Here is an 18,258-nt window from a genome sequence, read left to right on the forward strand (position 1 = left end):
TTTATACTTCCAACATTGGTTTGACATATTTTTGTACATTAAAGCCAACTTCTTAGGAGTTAGATGCCATCTGTACATCATCTTAAGATTATTTTCCTTTAAATTAGAACAGGCAGTGTATTTCATGTCTTCTATCCATAGTTTCCCCCATTTCGCCAAGTCTATATTGTAACCAAAATCCTGAGCCCATTTAATCACTGAAGTTTTCACTACTTCCATTTTTGTACCTTCCAATAATAGCAGATCATACATCCTAGAAACTAGTTTGTCTTCCTTGTCACACAACTGTTGTTCAAATTCGGACTTTGATTGATTAAGCCCCTTTTTACAACCTTGCTTGAATAAGATGCTAATCTGGTCATACTGAAACCAAGAAATATTCCAATCCTGCATAAGAACTAGTTTTTTAAGTTCGTATTTTGCACCTTGGGGAGCAAGCAGTTGTCGATACGTAGGCCATGTCTGTTGCATATTTTTCTGTTGTCTAGATGTAACTTCCAGTGGAGATACCAAAAGTGGAATTTTTGGTTCTAACACAAGTTTGTTTTTCATCCATACCATATATAAGTTTTTTCTAACATAGTGATTTAAGAAATCTTTATTTACTTTTACCTATATCTATAAAATAAAATAGATATGCATGCCAACCATATCTTATATCGAATCCTTCCAAATCTAACAGTTGGATTTTTAAATGTAATCCATTGTTTCATCCAGTATTGGTTCAAAAATGGCATATTGGTTCAAAATATAACTTAAAATTCGGTAACACAAACCTTCCTCTCTTCCTGTCGTCGGTTAGGTTTTTAAAATTTATTCTTGGTTTTTTGCCCTGCCAAATAAAGTTCTTTACGTCTTTATGCCATTGATCAAAAATTGACATTGTATTTATTATTGGTATTGTCTGGAAGAAATATAGCATTTTAGGAAGAACATTCATTTTGATATCAGAAATTCTTCCACTTAACGATAGATTCAGTCTATTCCATCTACATAAGTCTATCTTTATTTCCTTCCAGATTTTAATATAATTATTTTAAAACAATAAGGCATTATTTGTTGTAAGCATAACTCCTAGGTATTTTACCTTTTTTTCCACATTGAAAGTAGATCTCAAGACAAATTTTTTCAATATCTTCTTTGTTCATATTTTTAATTAATACCTTTGTCTTATCCTTATTTATATAGAACCCTGCCAGATTCCCATATGATTCTAATATTTCCAATAATGTATCAATTAACTCTAAAGGATCTTGTAAAAACAACACTATATCGTCTGCAAAGGTCCTTAGTTTGTATCTTTGTGTCCCTATTGACAATCCTTGTATTTTGGTCTCTTCCCTTATAATCCTGCACATAATTTCCAAGACCAATATAAATAATAATGGAGACAGGGGGCAACCTTGTCTAGTACCTTTTTGAATACTAAAATAATCTGTAAGTTCTAAATTAACCTTAATGTTTGCTTTTTGTTCAGAATATATAGACACAATCACCCTTATATAATTAACTCCAAACTCTACAATTTCCAGGGTTTTCAACATAAATTGCCGTAGATGTTATCGAAAGCTTTCTCTGCATCCAAAAATAACATAGCCAGTTGTTTATCATTATGCTTTTTGTAATATTCTAATGCATTTAAAACAGTTTGCACATTGTCCTTTATTTGCCTTTTTGGTAGAAATCCAGCCTGATCTTCATGAATTAACTCTACCAAGACCCCCTCCATTCTTTTAGCAAGTATAGAAGCAAATAATTTATAATCATTATTAAGTAAGGAGATTGGTCTATAATTTTTAACCAGTTTTATTTTGGCCAGTTTTTAGTATTAATGTAATAGTCGCTTGCCTCCATGAATCAGGGAACCAACCCTTCATCATAATTTCATTCATTGTCCATTGTAATGGTTGAGACAATACTTAACTAAAACCTTTTTGGTATATAGTAGAGAGCCCATCTGGTCCTGGCGATTCCCCCCACCCCCCTTTGCTCGCTTAATAGCATCCTTAACTTCTTCGCTGGAAATTGGAAGATTCAATATTTCCTGTTGTTTAGGGTTTAATTTTGGTAAATTCCTTAATTGTAAAAATTGTTCTACTTTATCTATATCAACCTTTCTTTTTTTGATAAAACTCCTTATACTATTTATAAAATTCTCTTTTAATTACTGACTGCTGATTAATAATACCACTGGACGTACTCAGACTTGTTATATAATTCTTCTGCTGTTCAACTCTTAATTTCCAGGGCAGATATTTACCCGGTTTATTTGCCTGTTCAAAAGATTTCTGTAATTCAATGCAGGAAATAGTTGGCTTTAATCTTTCCTTTATGTGAAATATCTTTCTAGTCCTGTTTAATTTACAGTATAACCCCACCATCCTTAAAGGTCTCAATAACAATGAGCTCTTTCTCACGATTGCATGAGAGGACTTGAGGGCGGGCGGCAGGGAAGGTATCAAAAGCTTGCCTTCCCCACAGACGATCCAGCTGCTGGGTCTGGGCAAATCAGTGTGTACGCATCACATGCCCAGATGCTGCCCCAGGCAGTGCGGAGGTGCGGGAGTCAGGACGCGTCATCCTGGTCCCTGGAATTCCCACAATGCACCACATGAGTTTGTGGTGCGTTGTGGGGATCCTCCTGGCAATGGCCAGGAGCCTACTCTCGTGCCATCGCAGGCTGAGAGCAGCCGGCGCTTGCACATGAGCAGCTAGCCCAAGTTAAGGGCAACTTGCGCCCTTAACCTCAGCTAACCAGTGGGCTCCCTAGGCAGGTTTGCCACTGCGCCAGCTCTGGGAGCCATGCAGCTCCCACAAGTTCTCACTGGCAGCCAAGCCTGGGCTTAGCTGCCCTAGTCCAGTCTTGGCTGCTCATGAAAACAGCCTCAATATCTCTTAAACGGCACTATGATTCACATTTATTAACGGGCCATGATTTAATGACCCATTTTTATTCCTGTTTTTGCTTGATGAATCCTCTGTATTGACCATTCATAAATATTACATTAATGTGGTGTGCATTTCATTCATATATATTCTTGTATTTATAATATTTATAAAATGTCATCACTTAAAACATAGCTAGTGCTTTTAAAAACTATTCCACAAAGAGTGTGATGTGTTTTATGTGTCTGCTCGCTTAGCCATGCTAATGTTCGGGAGCCAGTCAGTAGTAGGATCTTAGATTGTGCTGGCCTGCCAAGCTGTGTGGTCAGAACACAGCTGTGGAAGAACAGTTGCTGTAAATTTTCCTTTGCAGTGAACTTTCTGTGTCTAGGTCACAGCAAATGAAATGAAATGAAATGAAAAATAAAATAAAATAAAAGCACTTGGAGATTTGGGAAGTTGCTAACACCAAATCAAATGGTGTTCCCTGTGCCAGCCAAATCCAAGTGGTAGCTCTGAGATTAACTTGAGATATTTGCATGGGGGTGGGGTGGACTACAGATGGCTATGCATATTCCCAGCCATCATGACAGCTGCTTCAGGAGTGAAAGAGACAAAAGCAGAACAAAAACAAACCATTTCAAATTACAGTGCTGCTAAACCACCAAGCAGTTAGGATATGGTCAAGGATTCACTCCTACACACTTTCCCTCAAAGTGTCAAATGTCACTGAATATTTTACTTTGGAATACTGGCCTGTAAAACTGTAAACTGTAGCTTATTTCACCACTGAAGTTACTGCAGCCAGTCCTTTCCCCACCTAAACAAGTGTTATAATGGCCAGAGAATAAGAACTCACTGCCCTCTAGTGTTACAAGATGGACTATCAATAATGCAAATAATTTCCACTTGCACAAACTAACTTCAACACAGCTCAGCACATCTCATTCTGTTGCTGCTGGATCCTCAGCTCTGTATCAGCGTTGACACTGGACACTGGGAATTCTGCTCCATGTGCTGGCATAAATATTGACACCGCAGGCCAGGAAAGCATAAACATGGTGGATTAAAGCAATGCACCGATTTCATAAGCTTCATTGCCCTGTGTCAATCGGAGTAAGATACTGGGGGCAACAGGAATTTGCTAGAGCTAGGATGTATTACATGGCAAATCAAATGGGGGGTGAATCTGGCACATGAGGAAACACTAGTCAAGCTACACAGCAAGCAAAAAGGTAGTATATCACAAAGAAGACAAGGCTAGAATTCTGCTATCTAAAGTTGCTATGCTTTGTACAGGCAAATTGACTTGTGGGAACTTTCAAATGAAAATTCTACTTTTCCTCATGTGAATTTTGGAGGTGGAACAGTATTAGGTGCTCATTGGATGATCAAGACTATGCTATTTAAGTTGCCATTTATAACTATCACACAGGTAAAGAATAACACAATGTACGATACCGTTAAAACAGATAGCTTATCTGATTAAAAAGAAGTTATTGAATAATGCTGTTAGGCACAGACATAGGTATTTTATTAAGGTTATTCATGAAAGAGCATACCATACAATTTCAACAGTGGTTAATGTTTATATAGACTGAAATATTACAATATCCAATACATAATATTTTATACCCTGTAATTTTTATTGAGCAAAGCCAGTCCTTATAGTAAATTAAAGAGAGTTATGAAGGAGTCTTGGCGCAAATTGGCCGTTTCAAACCAACAAGCTGGATTAGAATATTGGTCAAATGAATACATATCCAGTTTCATTCTTTTTTCCTTGGTATTTCAGTATTTATATATTATGTTATACTGTGTTATCAGGTGACTCCATTCATAATAAAATTCATAAGCCACTTTGGAAAATCTTCTCATTCCTTTTGCTATGTAATCTACTTTGTGAATTTTTTGGTACAAAAGCAATGTATAAATATTCTTAATAATGATAACTTGGTACCAGCACATAATGTGGGATAATGACTTGGCATATGTCAAATTGTTATCCCACATTATTTGACAAGGTGGCAATTTATCATTATTAAGAACAGTTATATTTTGCGTTTCCACCAAAATATGTGCCTTTTGCAGCTACACACACACACACGGCACAATCCAGCCAAAGAAATGCAATTTAAGTCTCATTGATTTCATGGATATTAAACACATCTTTGACCTTTTCCCACGGACCTTAAAAGATACTTGGCATTGCTTGGATCATACTCAGAATATGGTGTTCAAAACAACATAATACCAAAGCAATGAAAACCTAAATATTGCTTCAGAAACTTAAAAAAATAATAATCAGGACATTGCATTTCAGAATTACAAAACTCTGTCTTGATTTAAAAAACACACAAAACAATTAATGATCTAATTTGGCCTTTGGATCAGACCACTAGAGAAAGCTATAAGGTAGGCTAATCAAAGGCTTCATTTGATTATTAATGTCACCGGTACTTTGGCATTTAGTGACAAAGATAAATCAGCTCCCACTCATTTCAATGGCACTTGCACAGGAGTACCTCCTAGAGGATCGTGTCTCAAAGGAAAATTAAGAATTCAGTTGTTTGCCATTTACACTAGACTGCTCTTCTGCCCTTTGCTCTTGGGAGGTTTGTCTTCTTGACAGTCAGACAACTGAAGCAAATTTCATTTAAACATCTACTCTCTATTCACAACCCAGTAACAATTTCACATCACTTCTTGAACTCCAAGACCTCATCCTACATTCTCTACTTAGCATACTTCCTTATGGACTATATTTTCAGAAAAGTCCTTGTGACAGTAGCAGCTGGTGCGGGAAGTGAGAGACACCTTTAAGTGTAAATTAATAATTGCTTACCTCTGCCACCAGCGCACCTGAATGTGCTGTTCAGCACTCCCTGCTGCATGGCAGCCATGTGAGTTGAGGGAGCCAATCCCCCGCCAGTAGCCATGTGAGTGCATTCAGGTGTGGCAGTAGCAGAGGTAAGCACCTATTAATTTACACTTAAAGGTACCTTTTGCTGCACCAGCCCCTACTGCCTTGTGAAGGAGGTTTGTGCTGAATGAACATTCAAAGAGTCTTACTTTTGTCATACTAAGCAACTGCTTTTCTTCTTCATTCCAAAGCAATCAGTTTATTTTGTGGGCTAGTTTGATCTGAACCGATGAGCAAAGAAGGCAATACTGCTATCATTCATAATTGCACTGCATATGTATAAATACACAGTTAAGAAGCTATGCTGTTATATTTTACATGGTTAGGAACATCTTTGTATAATGATCTGAACATTTATGGCTGGATAAGTTAGTTGCTGAAACTTCAGAACAGTAGATGAATAGATGTTATGACCTGTGACCTCCATGTTTGGACAGTTATCAGTACAACTGGCAGCAGTTAGTGGGGTGGCTTTCTGATAGGAATCACCTGCCTCTATCATGGAATGATCAAGGGGGAAGAAAACCAGCCTTTATTAGTAGCCATCAGAAGATGGTTGTAGAGTCAGGGAGTATCTCAGTTTCAATGGTGCTGGCTGCGGCGACTCCTGCCTCCACCACCACCTCCCTGCTGTTAGAAGTAAGGGCAAGTTTTCCACTCATGTCTTAATAACCCCAGAGTGGCAGCTGGACATACCTTCTACCAAACCATCTTCCTCTTTATGGTTGGATATAGCTCCAAAAGGCTTAGGCAGATTTGCATTTTACTGCTTTCAGCACTGTATCCCATTTGCTATTCTTATGCTCCAACTGCTCCTTCCGAAATTTGTGCTGGAATAAATCATTTGTATCTTCATCCTCAGCCTCAGATATAATCTCCATTTTTTGTAGGACCAGTTTAAGAAGGTCATGCTGTTTCTCCATGAGTACTGCAATATCTTTAAGCCTTAAACACATAACATACAATAAAATTATTAATAAGGTTATAAGAGTTAGATACTGTTTATTTTTCATTTTGAAAGAATAGCTGTACCAATCCAGGGCAAGGGGGAGATCTGGGGGAAAGCAACTAGTGGTGTTGTAATAGATGTATTTTTTTGAAGCGTACATGATGCATTTTGAGCTTGCTCCTCTTTATTATAAGTATTTTACCATCTTTCATAACAAAAAGATTCTCTTCAATTGTCTGCTTTGCCTTTTTATTCTTGAAATAACCCTTTTAATAAACAGCAGCAACTACTATACCTCTTGAATTCTAGATTTTATAATCCAGGATTCTAAAACAGTGTTGAGGCATGGTCCTTCCTATTCCTCTACCTTCCCCTCAGGCATTTTTGGTTGTCTTGTCTAGATCATAAAGTAGAAGTGGTGCCATCTGTATGCTGTATATCTTCGAAACAGAGGAACTCTTTGGTTGTGCTCTCTTGGCAGAGGCCAAGAGAGTACAACCAAAGAATTCCTCTGTTTCGAAGACCTTTCCTTAACCTCATTGCTTTGTCAACGTTAACCTTGAACTGCCGCTTTTCATGATTTTGGAAAGGGTAACATATGAGAAACTCTGCAGCGGCCTGATGAAATACATTCCCCTGACTCAGGTCAAGCTAACAGTATATAGTTTATTCTGCAGAAGTCGTTATATAAGGTCATTTGTCTCATCCAGTTGTCGCAGAAATATACTATGGCAATTGTCCAAAGATGTTTCACTAAATATCTTTCACTCAATGCACAAATGCTATATGGGGTCCAGATCTGTTCCACCTGCAACTTCAAACCCATGGAAGTTGTTAAGTGTAGATTCCTTCATGCCTTATTCCAGGTGCCTAGATGTGTTCCAAATGCCATCCTACACATTTGAGGTGGGTTTAACCACAGTCGAGGCCCAGGGGTGGCTTCACACATTTAATTACTGGCTCAAATTATATTTTTGCCATCAGGGCCTGGCCCCCCTGGTATTGAAAGATGAGTTCCATTCTAATTGGTGTAAGAGCATTCATGATAAATTGGGCAGATATGGCCTCTCTCTACAATATCTACTTTCACTGGGACATAACGCCATCAAAGAAATTATTAAACAATATGTTGTGGATATGAAAAAGCAATCTAATTTAAGTCTTGTTAACCTTAGTAGCATTCCAGATGGTTTCTCATACTACCTTCAGCCAGCAGCATACCTTACAAATCTGACCACTCTAGACCAGAGGAGAGCGTTCTCGCTGACACGGTTTAATGCCCTGCCTTCTGCCATTTTGGAGGGCAGATTTAAGAGAATACTGCTCAGGAACAGGCTATGTCCATGCAGTTTGGGCAGTATCAAGTCCATCTCACATGTGCTTTTATACTGTTCATATTATAGGAACATTCACATTGCCTGGATTGAACCACTTATTTAAAAAACATGCCAGATCAATCAGACCTTTCTTTGAAAGATACTTCCTTTCTTCTGGCAGACGAGCATACAGTAATTACAACTGGGGTAGCAAGATTCTGTGCTGCGGCATGCAAACTGAGACAGGAGCAGTTGATTAATTGTAATTGAGACCTCTGTGTGTATATGTTTTGATACTCTATTACCCAGTCCTGTTTTTTATTTTATTTTACTTTAATTTTATTTTCTATTTTATTTTTTGATTGCTGATCACTGACTGTAATAATAAATTCAATTATTCATTCTTTCACGCAGTGGTGAATATTGTCTGCTGCATGTTTCAGACAGCTCCCTTGAAAGCAAAGGCAAGGTGCTTAGGCATCAAGTATACCAGAACACCACAATACTTTGCCAGAACATCACAATAACTCACAATATACCAGAACAATATACCAGAACATCACAATAACTCTCTCATTAACAAAAACATCATTATCTTTGCTACCAAACAATAGCAAACACAATACCTGTACTTCTGTTTCAGTACTTCTAGTTCCAAAGATTTGTCAGCATTTTGATTATCTGTTGCTGTATCATCACATCCAAAGCAATACTGGAACACACTCTGAAAAAGAAGCAACAAAATGAGAATTAAGAGCTTAAGCTTTTTCTTAGAAGGAAGCAGAATAAATTCAATTTATTCCATTGAACTGAATAGGGAAATACTTCACCCAAGAAAACAAATGCCACCAATCATTTCTTGGGGGACAGGAGATGTGATTGGCAGATCATTGGACCCAGAACACAGGACATCTGTATACAGCTTACCATAAATCCACAATATCTTGGCCTATTAGGATAAATTGTGATTGATTCCTGGTCAACCCGAGTAAGAAACCAATATGGTATTTTTTTCTCCAGGTTTGTGTGAAGATTGACCTAAACATAATAAATACTTCTCTTAATACAAATTGCTAATTTTACAAAATTAAAGAACTGTGATTATGCAGTTTCTATCACAACAGGGCACTGTACTAACTCTCTGACATAGTGCATAATGTTCCACATAAAAATATTTCTGCTTCGGGAAAGAGGAAGGTTGTTCTCTCTCTTCTGCTTCTCACTGGTGCTTGCCACTAGGGATGTGCCCAAAGACTCTTTGGCACCAGCGGGGGTAGCACTTTAAGGGTGGGGGAGAGAGTACTCACCCCCCCCGCGCCGCGTTTCCCCAGCCGGCGCTCTTCAAAGTCCATGCCCCTCGGGGCGGCAGCGTTCCTCCCTGCCGCCCCGTTCCCCTCGTCAGCCGGAAGTGGCGAGCGCATGTGCGCCTGTCATGCGCACGCCCGGGTGCTCGCAACTTTCGGCCACTTCCGGCCGACGGGGGGAACGGGGTGGCAGGGAGGAATGCTGCCGCCCCGAGGGGCTTGGACATTGAAGAGCACCAGTGGGGGAAACGCGGCGGGGGGGGGATGAGTACACTCTTCCCCCGCCCTTAAAGTGCTAGCCCCGCTGGTGCCGAAGCACCGAATCCCGCCCCAGCACCAAAACGTTTCGGAGGTCTTTACAATGGCCTCCGAAACGTTTCGGGCACATCCCTACTTGCCACTGCTACAGTGCTGCCAGAATCAGTACTGGAGGAGTTGGAGTGTGTGTCACGCAAAAAGCACCCCTCTGTATGATATAGCAGACACACCAAGCTAACAAGCAAACATTTCAGCAAACATTTATGATGAATATGAGGCAAATATTTATATACCACTTTTCAGCAAAAAGTTCCAAAGCAGTTTACATAGATATAAATAAAGAAAAATGAAATGGTTCATTTGTCTCATCTAGTTGTCTCAAAAATATACTCTGGAAGTTGTCCAAAGATGTTTCACTAAATATCTTTCACTCAATGCACAAATGCTATACAGGGTCCAGACTGTTGGCACGAGCAGGTAATTAGCACAGGCAGAGTTTGGCAATATGCCTCCAGGCCAAAGAATCAAAAAGGCTGAATGAGAGTGTTGCTGACCGCTCCCTCTGGAGTCAAACTGGCTGGTAGACCCATCAAAAGAAAAAGCTGTCTTGGGCGCGACACTCCTGTCCAAGTGATAAAGTATAAGTGCTCAGTAAAGACGTACAAACACTGCCATTCCCCAAGCCACCCCATTAGCCCGATCAAGTGAATGGTAAAGATAAGGGAGAAATGCTCATCAGCAAACAACAGATTTGCATTCCTTGCACCTGGGACACTAGTTTTGAGATGATAGACAAACATAAAGCCATTTTCATAACAAACATATGCCTAGCCTGAACTTGTTTTTGCCCAAAGGACACACCTGGACTGATCTAGTCCACTTTAACAATGGACACTTTTGTTATGCTCCACTTAACTCACCCTCCAGCGTGGAAAAACTGCTTGATTGACTCAAAAACTGCCTCATTGCATGTCTGCGAGTACAGCTACCTTGAACAAGCCACATGGAATCAGAATCCGCTCTACTAGAGACTCTCACAAGGCAAGCTGTGGTTGCTGCCCCTTGCCTCTTCCCCATTTCTTGCCTTGTCCTGCACCCTGCTCTTGAGGAGGCGCTGGGCCGGACATCATGCACCAAATACGCTAGGAATGATAGACCATCTATCTTCACTTCACTTCCACTTCAGCCATCTATCTTCTGGGCTCCCTGGCCTTTCTGCCCCTCTCCTTGCTCCTCTTTCCAGGCACTTTTGGTAAAGACCCTTAACTAAGCTCTCCATTACTTTCTGTAAAATGCTAGCCAATTTATTGAAGTTCCTAACCCAAACTCCCTTTGCCTTCTCTAGATATCTTATTTTACTTTGAATAAAGCTTTGAAACTATAACTTCAGCCTCAATGTATCTCGTATTTGTATGGAGTAAATCAAACTATTTCTTGATTTGAGGGAGAAATAGCTTGTTCCATATCAGTTTGAATTAACTGGGGATGGGGGTGGGGGATGAATTGAATTAACTGGGGATGGGGGTGCCACATCATTACTCTTAATGGCGATCAAGTCTATCAAACAATGGTTTATATAGTTTTTAACTGATTTTAATGTTTTGATGTGATTTTTATTGTTTATTGTATTTTAATGTTAGTAAGTCACCTTGGGAGAGTTATGAAAGGTAGTATAGAAATTGAATTATAAATAAACAAACATGTGCCACTCACCTGCATTGCTATTCTTTTCAGTGCAGCAAATTTTTGTACCTCTGCAATGTCCCCAACAGCCAAACCAATCTATAAAAAGGCAAAGCAGAATAACCAGGTCAATTTTCATGCATTTTAAACATTTCAGTTCTATTTCTTATAAATATTGCTTATCAATTAGATTAATTATTCCTAAATATAAGTACTGGATCATTAAACTGAAAAGCCACCATACTGCACACCTCTACACACACTTATGTCTACTAAAGTAAAGGATTTGTTCACACATAAATCAACGAAGTATTTAAAACAATACCATATCTATATTATCTAATTATGCTCATAGCATGTCAATTAATTAGTTTAGTTATGTATTCTTACAGTTGTAGGAACCATCTTTTAGTAAGAGCTGGTGCAGTGTGGTTACTGTAATAATGGTTAGAATCAGACCAGGAAACCTGTTCCAGTCCCTGCGTGAATGTCACTGGATGACCTCAGACCAATCACTTTTTCCAGGCTGATTTACTCACAGAGTGATTGTGAGGAAGAAAGGAGGGACACTGGCTGACAGAAGTAAAATTACTCAAAGTAGTCCCAATGAAATCAAAGAACAAGTTAGGCAATGCTTACTTTATTATACTACTTTATTACTATAATAATAATATTCCTCATTCTGTCAGCAATTATGTATGCTGGCTCCTTTAAAGAGGACTGGAAATAAATGAAATAAAATGTCATTAACAGTATCTTATTTCTGTGGTTTTGAATGGACTAACTTGATTTAAAAAATAAGTAGCTGACATTGGAGCATAGGAAGCTGCCACATACTGAGTCAGACCATTGGTCTATCCAGCTCAGTATTGTCTTCAGAGACTGGCAGCGGCTTCTCGAAGGTTGCAGGCAGGAATCTCTCTCAGCCCTATCTTGAAGAAGCCAGAGAGGGATCTTGGAACCTTCTGCTCTTCCCAGAGCGGCTCCATTCCCTAAGGGGAACATCTTACAGTGCTCACACTTCTAGTCTCCCTTTCAGAAAAAATAGTCAAAGGCATTGCCTAACATGTTCTGTTAATTTCAGTGGGACTATTTTGACTAATTTCCCTCATCGTGTCAGCCAGCAGATTTTGGACCAAGACCAAAATACCGCTTTTGGGGTTTTTTAAGGTTGATTAACCTGAGCTCTAAGCAAATGTAACATAAAATCTCCCGTACATTTTTATCATCTATAAGCCTGTAAACTATAAGATATCACAAAGTTTTCTAATACAGGTTTAGTTTTCATAACTCTTGATAATCTGAAAAGCAAGCCAACCTAAAAGGGCCTGGCCATGGTGCGGATTGTACTCTTGTTGCCTTTCAGGGGCAATTCACGGAAATAGCGGCTATAACTTAGGCCAGCGTATTAAAAATATGCCCAGGTGACTGTCACTATTTCGCATAAGCCGACTCTTATTTTATGTTTTCCTGCTTGTATGTGGAAAGGCAATTGTGACAGTGATTTTGACTGCAAAAATAGCCCACAGAGAAAAGGTTAAGTACCTCCTCCCTGAGCACGGCTGCTGCAATCACATTCCAAGCCCCTGCCCCTCCAAGCCTGCAATTCCCTTTTAAAGAGAGGGGGGGAAACCACTGGAAATCAGCCACACACCTCCCAGCTTCATGTGCAGTTTGGCTCTATAAAAGTAGCCTAGTAGCTCAGTGTTGACTGCTGCTATGCAGAAAGCTAGGGGCGGCAGGAGCCAATTGTGGTGGATGCACATTCACGATTGTAACCATCTTCTTGAATATCACCCCCCTTGATTTCAAAATAGTTAGGATTGCATTGCAGTTGCAATGTCTTGTACTGTTTTTGATGCAACATTGCAGCGGTTCGTAAGAACAATAAATACAAGAAGAAATGTAAGATTGCCGATTTGTCTGTCTACACCAAACTAAAAGGAAAATGTTGTCTTTGACTAAATATACACAGTAATCTGCTCCATCCATAAACACAGTGAGGCTATTGATATGCACGTACAAAACTGGGCTAAGGGAGCCTAGCCCAGTTTTGCACAGGAGCCCAGGTCGGTTTTGCACACGTGTGAACTTCCGGGATTGGGTCCAATCCCAGCGGCATCACAGTAGCAAACGCGCCTTTGGAGCCACCCTTCAAAACGTGGTTAGAAGAGTGAGCACTTTCCTAACCCTGGTTTTTTTTAATCGTGTGTCAGCAGTGGCTGCAGGCAGTTGCGGCTGTCAGACTCAGGGAGGGGGGTCCCCATAATCCACCGGACACTTGCATGGTGCATTATTAGAGATCCGGGGGCGGAGCGATGCGGGGCAGCCCGTCCTGTCACGTTGACCCTCAGAGCTACCGGCAGCAGCCAATTTGCCCACCCAGGGATGGCATAATGATCATCTGTGGGAAGGTAAGTACTTTCAGGCTTCCTCCCCACAAACTGGATAGCCTTTTCTCACTGCTCATGAGAAAGGGCTCAGTAACTGTTTCTCCATTACATTAAATTATAAAAGAAAATTAAAATCTATACAAGCAATATGTGGTCATGTCACCAGGCTCTATATTTAATGTATTTAATTCTTACCAACAGGTTCATAAGAAGAACTGGAATTAGTAGAGTGAAGATAATGAGAATAAAAAAACTCAGGAATGGATAAGGCAGTGTGTTGGCGAGTAATGGTTCAAGGAAGCCTTCATGGTAATTGATATCTCCTAACATCATGGCAAATGTTTGCATTACAGAAAGGTATGGAGTCTTGTATGTTTGCTAGAAAGGAACAAAAGATGAAAAGAGAAAGATGAAAGACATCCATCACAGCACCTTGAGGCAATATTGTACTTCTGTTTGCAGGCATTCTCATAGGAACCTCTGCTCCTCCTTCAGATCAATAGAAACAAAACACCATTTTCCAGCTGAATTGTCATTCCTTTTCCTTTTCCTCCTAGACAGAAACTTGTCTTCCATAGCTATTAAACTACTCTTAACAGAATTAAGAGACAATCCCATTGACTGTTGTTGGAATTATGTACATGAGTTACAGGGGCTGTATTCCCATAATCATGGTGATCCTGGTAAAACAGTTAACTGTTTAACCAGGACTGCTGAGCCTCACAGAGCTGGTTGTGAGAATGCAGACTTCCTGGGCAATCCTGGTCCAGCCACTGTGGTTAAACTGCATTTAACCACTTAATTATTTAACCAGGATTGCTATGATTGTGAAAATGCAGCCAAGATAATTTAAGAAAGCAAAGGTACCATGATAGAAGTAAAATTAAATCCTACTCCCAAAATTTATGAATAAGAAACTAAACACATACAAGATTTATTAAAATGATGTATTGGGTTTATTTTGTTGTTTGTTGAAAAATAGTTTTGTTTCTATTTTATTAATATTTATTTATTTATTTATATTTATTTTAAAATCACACAATGGTGACATTTCCAACCTGTGTACCAAGAAGAACATGGAAGCTGAGCCCAAAAGCTAACATCAAGAAGAAGAAGACAAACGTGATCCGGATCAAAGTTCTCAAGATTTCCCAAAACATCACAATATAGATTCCACAATTTTCAAACCTAGGAAAATATATGGAGAAAGCATGGCTAACAATCTTTCCATATGAGGAAAACAATAACAGGTAGAGGTACAATTGTTCTTCCATTAGTGGAAATAACATTATAGTTCTGTGAAGAACTTCTACATTTTAAAAAGTGATGGATATATATTTCCCCCCTCTTATTTATGATTGCCTCAGTAATAGAAAGCTAGGCATTTCATATCGGAAACAGCATTTCATCCAGCAGCAGCAGCAAGCTCTCTTGAGTCCATCTGACTGTACCTTCTACCCTTTTGAATCTTGAGTTCCTGAAAGAGCATGACCTCTTGGGCAACTATGATAGTCCTTGAAGAATGAATGAATGAATGAATGAATGAACAGACCCCTTGTCAGTGGAAAAAATACTGTATCTTCCCACAAACCATGTATGGCTACCCCTCACTTTGATGCCTTTCAGAAACATTCAAGGTCTTTTACAATTTCCCTTTGTGATAAAATAAGGGAGCAAATAAGGGAAAAATAGTTTATCATCCCTCAAGAAAAGGGACCTATCTATATCTGCACTGTATCTGAATCTATATATGAGATCTCAACAAAGGTCAATATAGTAATCTTAATGGTTACATATTATTCAAATTACTGGTTCCAAAAAGTTAAAAATAAGTTCCAGTTATCAATAAATAGGTGTCTGGTTTCTCCTTCTTCTCTAAACCCAATTAAATGAGTACTCTATCCTTTTCTAAATTAATCCTCAGTGGATAAAACATTAGTTTTTCATTTAGATATTTCAAATCTGTTAACAATATGTGATTCACTAATTCTTATTAGTGTTTCAAGGGTCTTCTATTAGTGATTCAAGGGTCTTCTATATTTCATATAACTTAAAAGACAACTGATTTAATAGTGGCTCTTGGTCGTCTTATTTCTTTGATTATTGTTTAGTTATTTATAGTGATCAGACACTGTGTGTGTGTTTAAACCCTGACATTTTGGTAGAATTCCATTATGAACATTGGCTGACATTGATCAGCTCCACTTCTGCAAGGGATGGGTAAACTAGATATACTGCAGCCCTGTCTAGCAGGACAGCAAATGAATGGTGTCATGATTTTCGCTTTTCTTCTCTCCCTGAAAAAGTCTTGTTCATTCATTGAAATACATCCCTGAGGGCTGCGCAGCTGCTCCTTGCTAGGGCGGGGTTTTGTTCCACCCTCCTAAGGCTGCAGAGAGCTATTGTTCTGTGAATACAGGACACACTGATTTAGAGTCCATTACAGACACCCCTATTTACATAATTAGTCATGACTGAATCTGGATGGTGTCCAACAAATTTAATAATTCTGTCCTATTACATAATATGGATCTAATGCGAATTCAAAAAAAATTTTTAATTCATTCTTCCAGGATTAGTATGCATTTTTACCTTTGAAGATACAGCAAGAAGTTCATCCAAGACAAGAATATAGCAATTGCACCACACTCCCATTGTAAGCGAGCTGGAATAGTACTAACTAAAGATGATACAAATATGATGCTTGTAGTATATATTGTCCAGTCAAGGAGATTGGAGTAATCCAACAAATACCTAAGTTTCTAGAGTATAAGAAAAATAACTATTAATACTGACTAAAACAAAAAACATGACTGTGTCATATAAATATTGTGATGTAGAAATAACACATTGAAAACATCTTCAAGAAATATGAAAACAAGATCACAACATACACACACAAACCTGCTGGAAAAGCTGTATCATTTCTTTGCAGATTCCAAATAAGCTCATGATAAAAACCAAGCACATACACACTTTTATGAAGTATGAATCCTGAAATTAAAAAAAAAGAAGAATATTATAAATAGGTAAATGTGACAAAATATTATTTAATACTATTTAATAGTATGAACTCTGCACAATTCTATATAAGGTGGGGAACTCTAGTACTCCAAGCCCCACTCACCAAAGCGGAACATTATCTCATTTTCTCCCTACCAAGTGCTGTGAGTGTCAAGGAGTGCTCAATGAGATCAAGTGGTGCCTACACTTGGGATGCTTCAGTCCAATATCTCCCTCCTCACTGTGCTCCTAAAAACCGTTGTCACCCTAGAACAGAAAGGCAGTAGGAGGCTGAGAATCTCCCTAAAGTCTCCAGCCTGAAAGGAGATACGGTTTCGTTTTGCCATGTACTTGTTGCACTTACCATGACTTTTTGTTTCATAAAGAACCTGGTTCCACCTGGTTCCAACAAAGTGATGGTGCCAGGCAAACCTCACTGGAGAGGTTGATCCAGAAATGGGGTGCAACCACCGAAAAGGCCCGCTCCCTGTAGCCACCCACCTCACCTTGTTTGGCCGGGACACTTGGAGCAGGGCCTCCAAAGAAGATCTTAAGGTCCAAGTCAGTACATATGGGGCAAGGTGCTCTCTCAGGTAACCCAGTCCAAAGCAATTTAGAGCTTTAAAGGTTAAAACCAGCACAGGTTAAAAATTGGACCCAGAAATGGACTGGGAGTCAGTGAGGCTGACAAAATACAATAAAATTTATACCTTCTTGGTATACATTCCAACTGAGCTTCTATTATTGTGGTTTTGAATCAGTTCTATGCTTTCTGGAATGATTTGACGCTCCTGACTTTTCCTTTCAACTTCCTTTTTACCTGTCTCCTCATTTCTGAGAAGTTTCTTCTTCTGAAGTCCAACACATCTGTCCAACACATCTGTGTAGGACTTTCTTGGCAGTACTCCTCTCACATATAAGCTGAATTGGATCACCCTATGGTCACTATTTCCCAATGGTTTTACAACTCTAATATCTCGCACCAGGTCCTGGGCACCGCTCAGGATTAAATCCAAGGTCTCCTTCTCTCTGATTGGTTCCACGACCAACTGTTCTGAGGCACAGTCATTTAGCATGTCTAACAATTTAGCTTCTCTGTCAATACCCGCATGTGAATTTGCCCAGTCTATGTGAGGGTAATTGAAGTTACCCATTATTACAGCTCTTTTTGATGCCTCTCTGATTTTCTTCTCCAACTCCAAGTCACTCTCAGCATTTTGATCCAGAGGGTGAAAGCACATCCCTAGTAACACATTTCCTTTCAGTCCTCATATTGTCATCCATAATGATTCTGTGGAGGACTCTGGCCTGCCAAGATTTTCTAGCTGGTTGGATTCTATCCCTTCTTTAATATACAGTGCTACTCCACCCCCAATCCTCCCCTCCCTGTCCTTTCTGTATAGTTTGTACCCAATGGTTCTCACCGTTCCACCAGATTTCCATTATGCCCACTATCTCTATGTTTTCATTAGCAACCAAGCACTCCAGCTACCCATCTTGGCTCAGAGGCTTGCTTGCTTGCCCCGACACCCTCTGGGGACTC

The 18,258-nt window shown here is 39.3% G+C and overlaps 1 protein-coding gene across 3 annotated transcripts in view; it reads right to left on the reverse strand.

The window, feature by feature from the left end:
* Positions 1–4,398: 4,398 nt before the first annotated feature.
* The window catches only part of TRPA1 (transient receptor potential cation channel subfamily A member 1), an 83,672-nt gene continuing 69,812 nt past the window's right edge, over positions 4,399–18,258 (reverse strand). For all 3 annotated transcript variants that reach the window (XM_053249379.1, XM_053249378.1, XM_053249377.1), the window contains exons 21-28: positions 16,617–16,706; positions 16,305–16,474; positions 14,771–14,900; positions 13,908–14,090; positions 11,350–11,418; positions 9,002–9,112; positions 8,701–8,798; positions 4,399–6,754 (exon numbers count right to left, since the gene is read on the reverse strand). In XM_053249379.1, the coding sequence (XP_053105354.1) occupies positions 6,556–6,754; positions 8,701–8,798; positions 9,002–9,112; positions 11,350–11,418; positions 13,908–14,090; positions 14,771–14,900; positions 16,305–16,474; positions 16,617–16,706 (1,050 nt within the window). In that variant the 3' untranslated portion in view covers positions 4,399–6,555. The remainder of the gene's footprint in view (positions 6,755–8,700; positions 8,799–9,001; positions 9,113–11,349; positions 11,419–13,907; positions 14,091–14,770; positions 14,901–16,304; positions 16,475–16,616; positions 16,707–18,258) is intronic.

The sequence above is a fragment of the Hemicordylus capensis genome, chromosome 4, assembly GCF_027244095.1.
Source record: "Hemicordylus capensis ecotype Gifberg chromosome 4, rHemCap1.1.pri, whole genome shotgun sequence".
Taxonomy (NCBI): Eukaryota; Metazoa; Chordata; class Lepidosauria; order Squamata; family Cordylidae; genus Hemicordylus; species Hemicordylus capensis.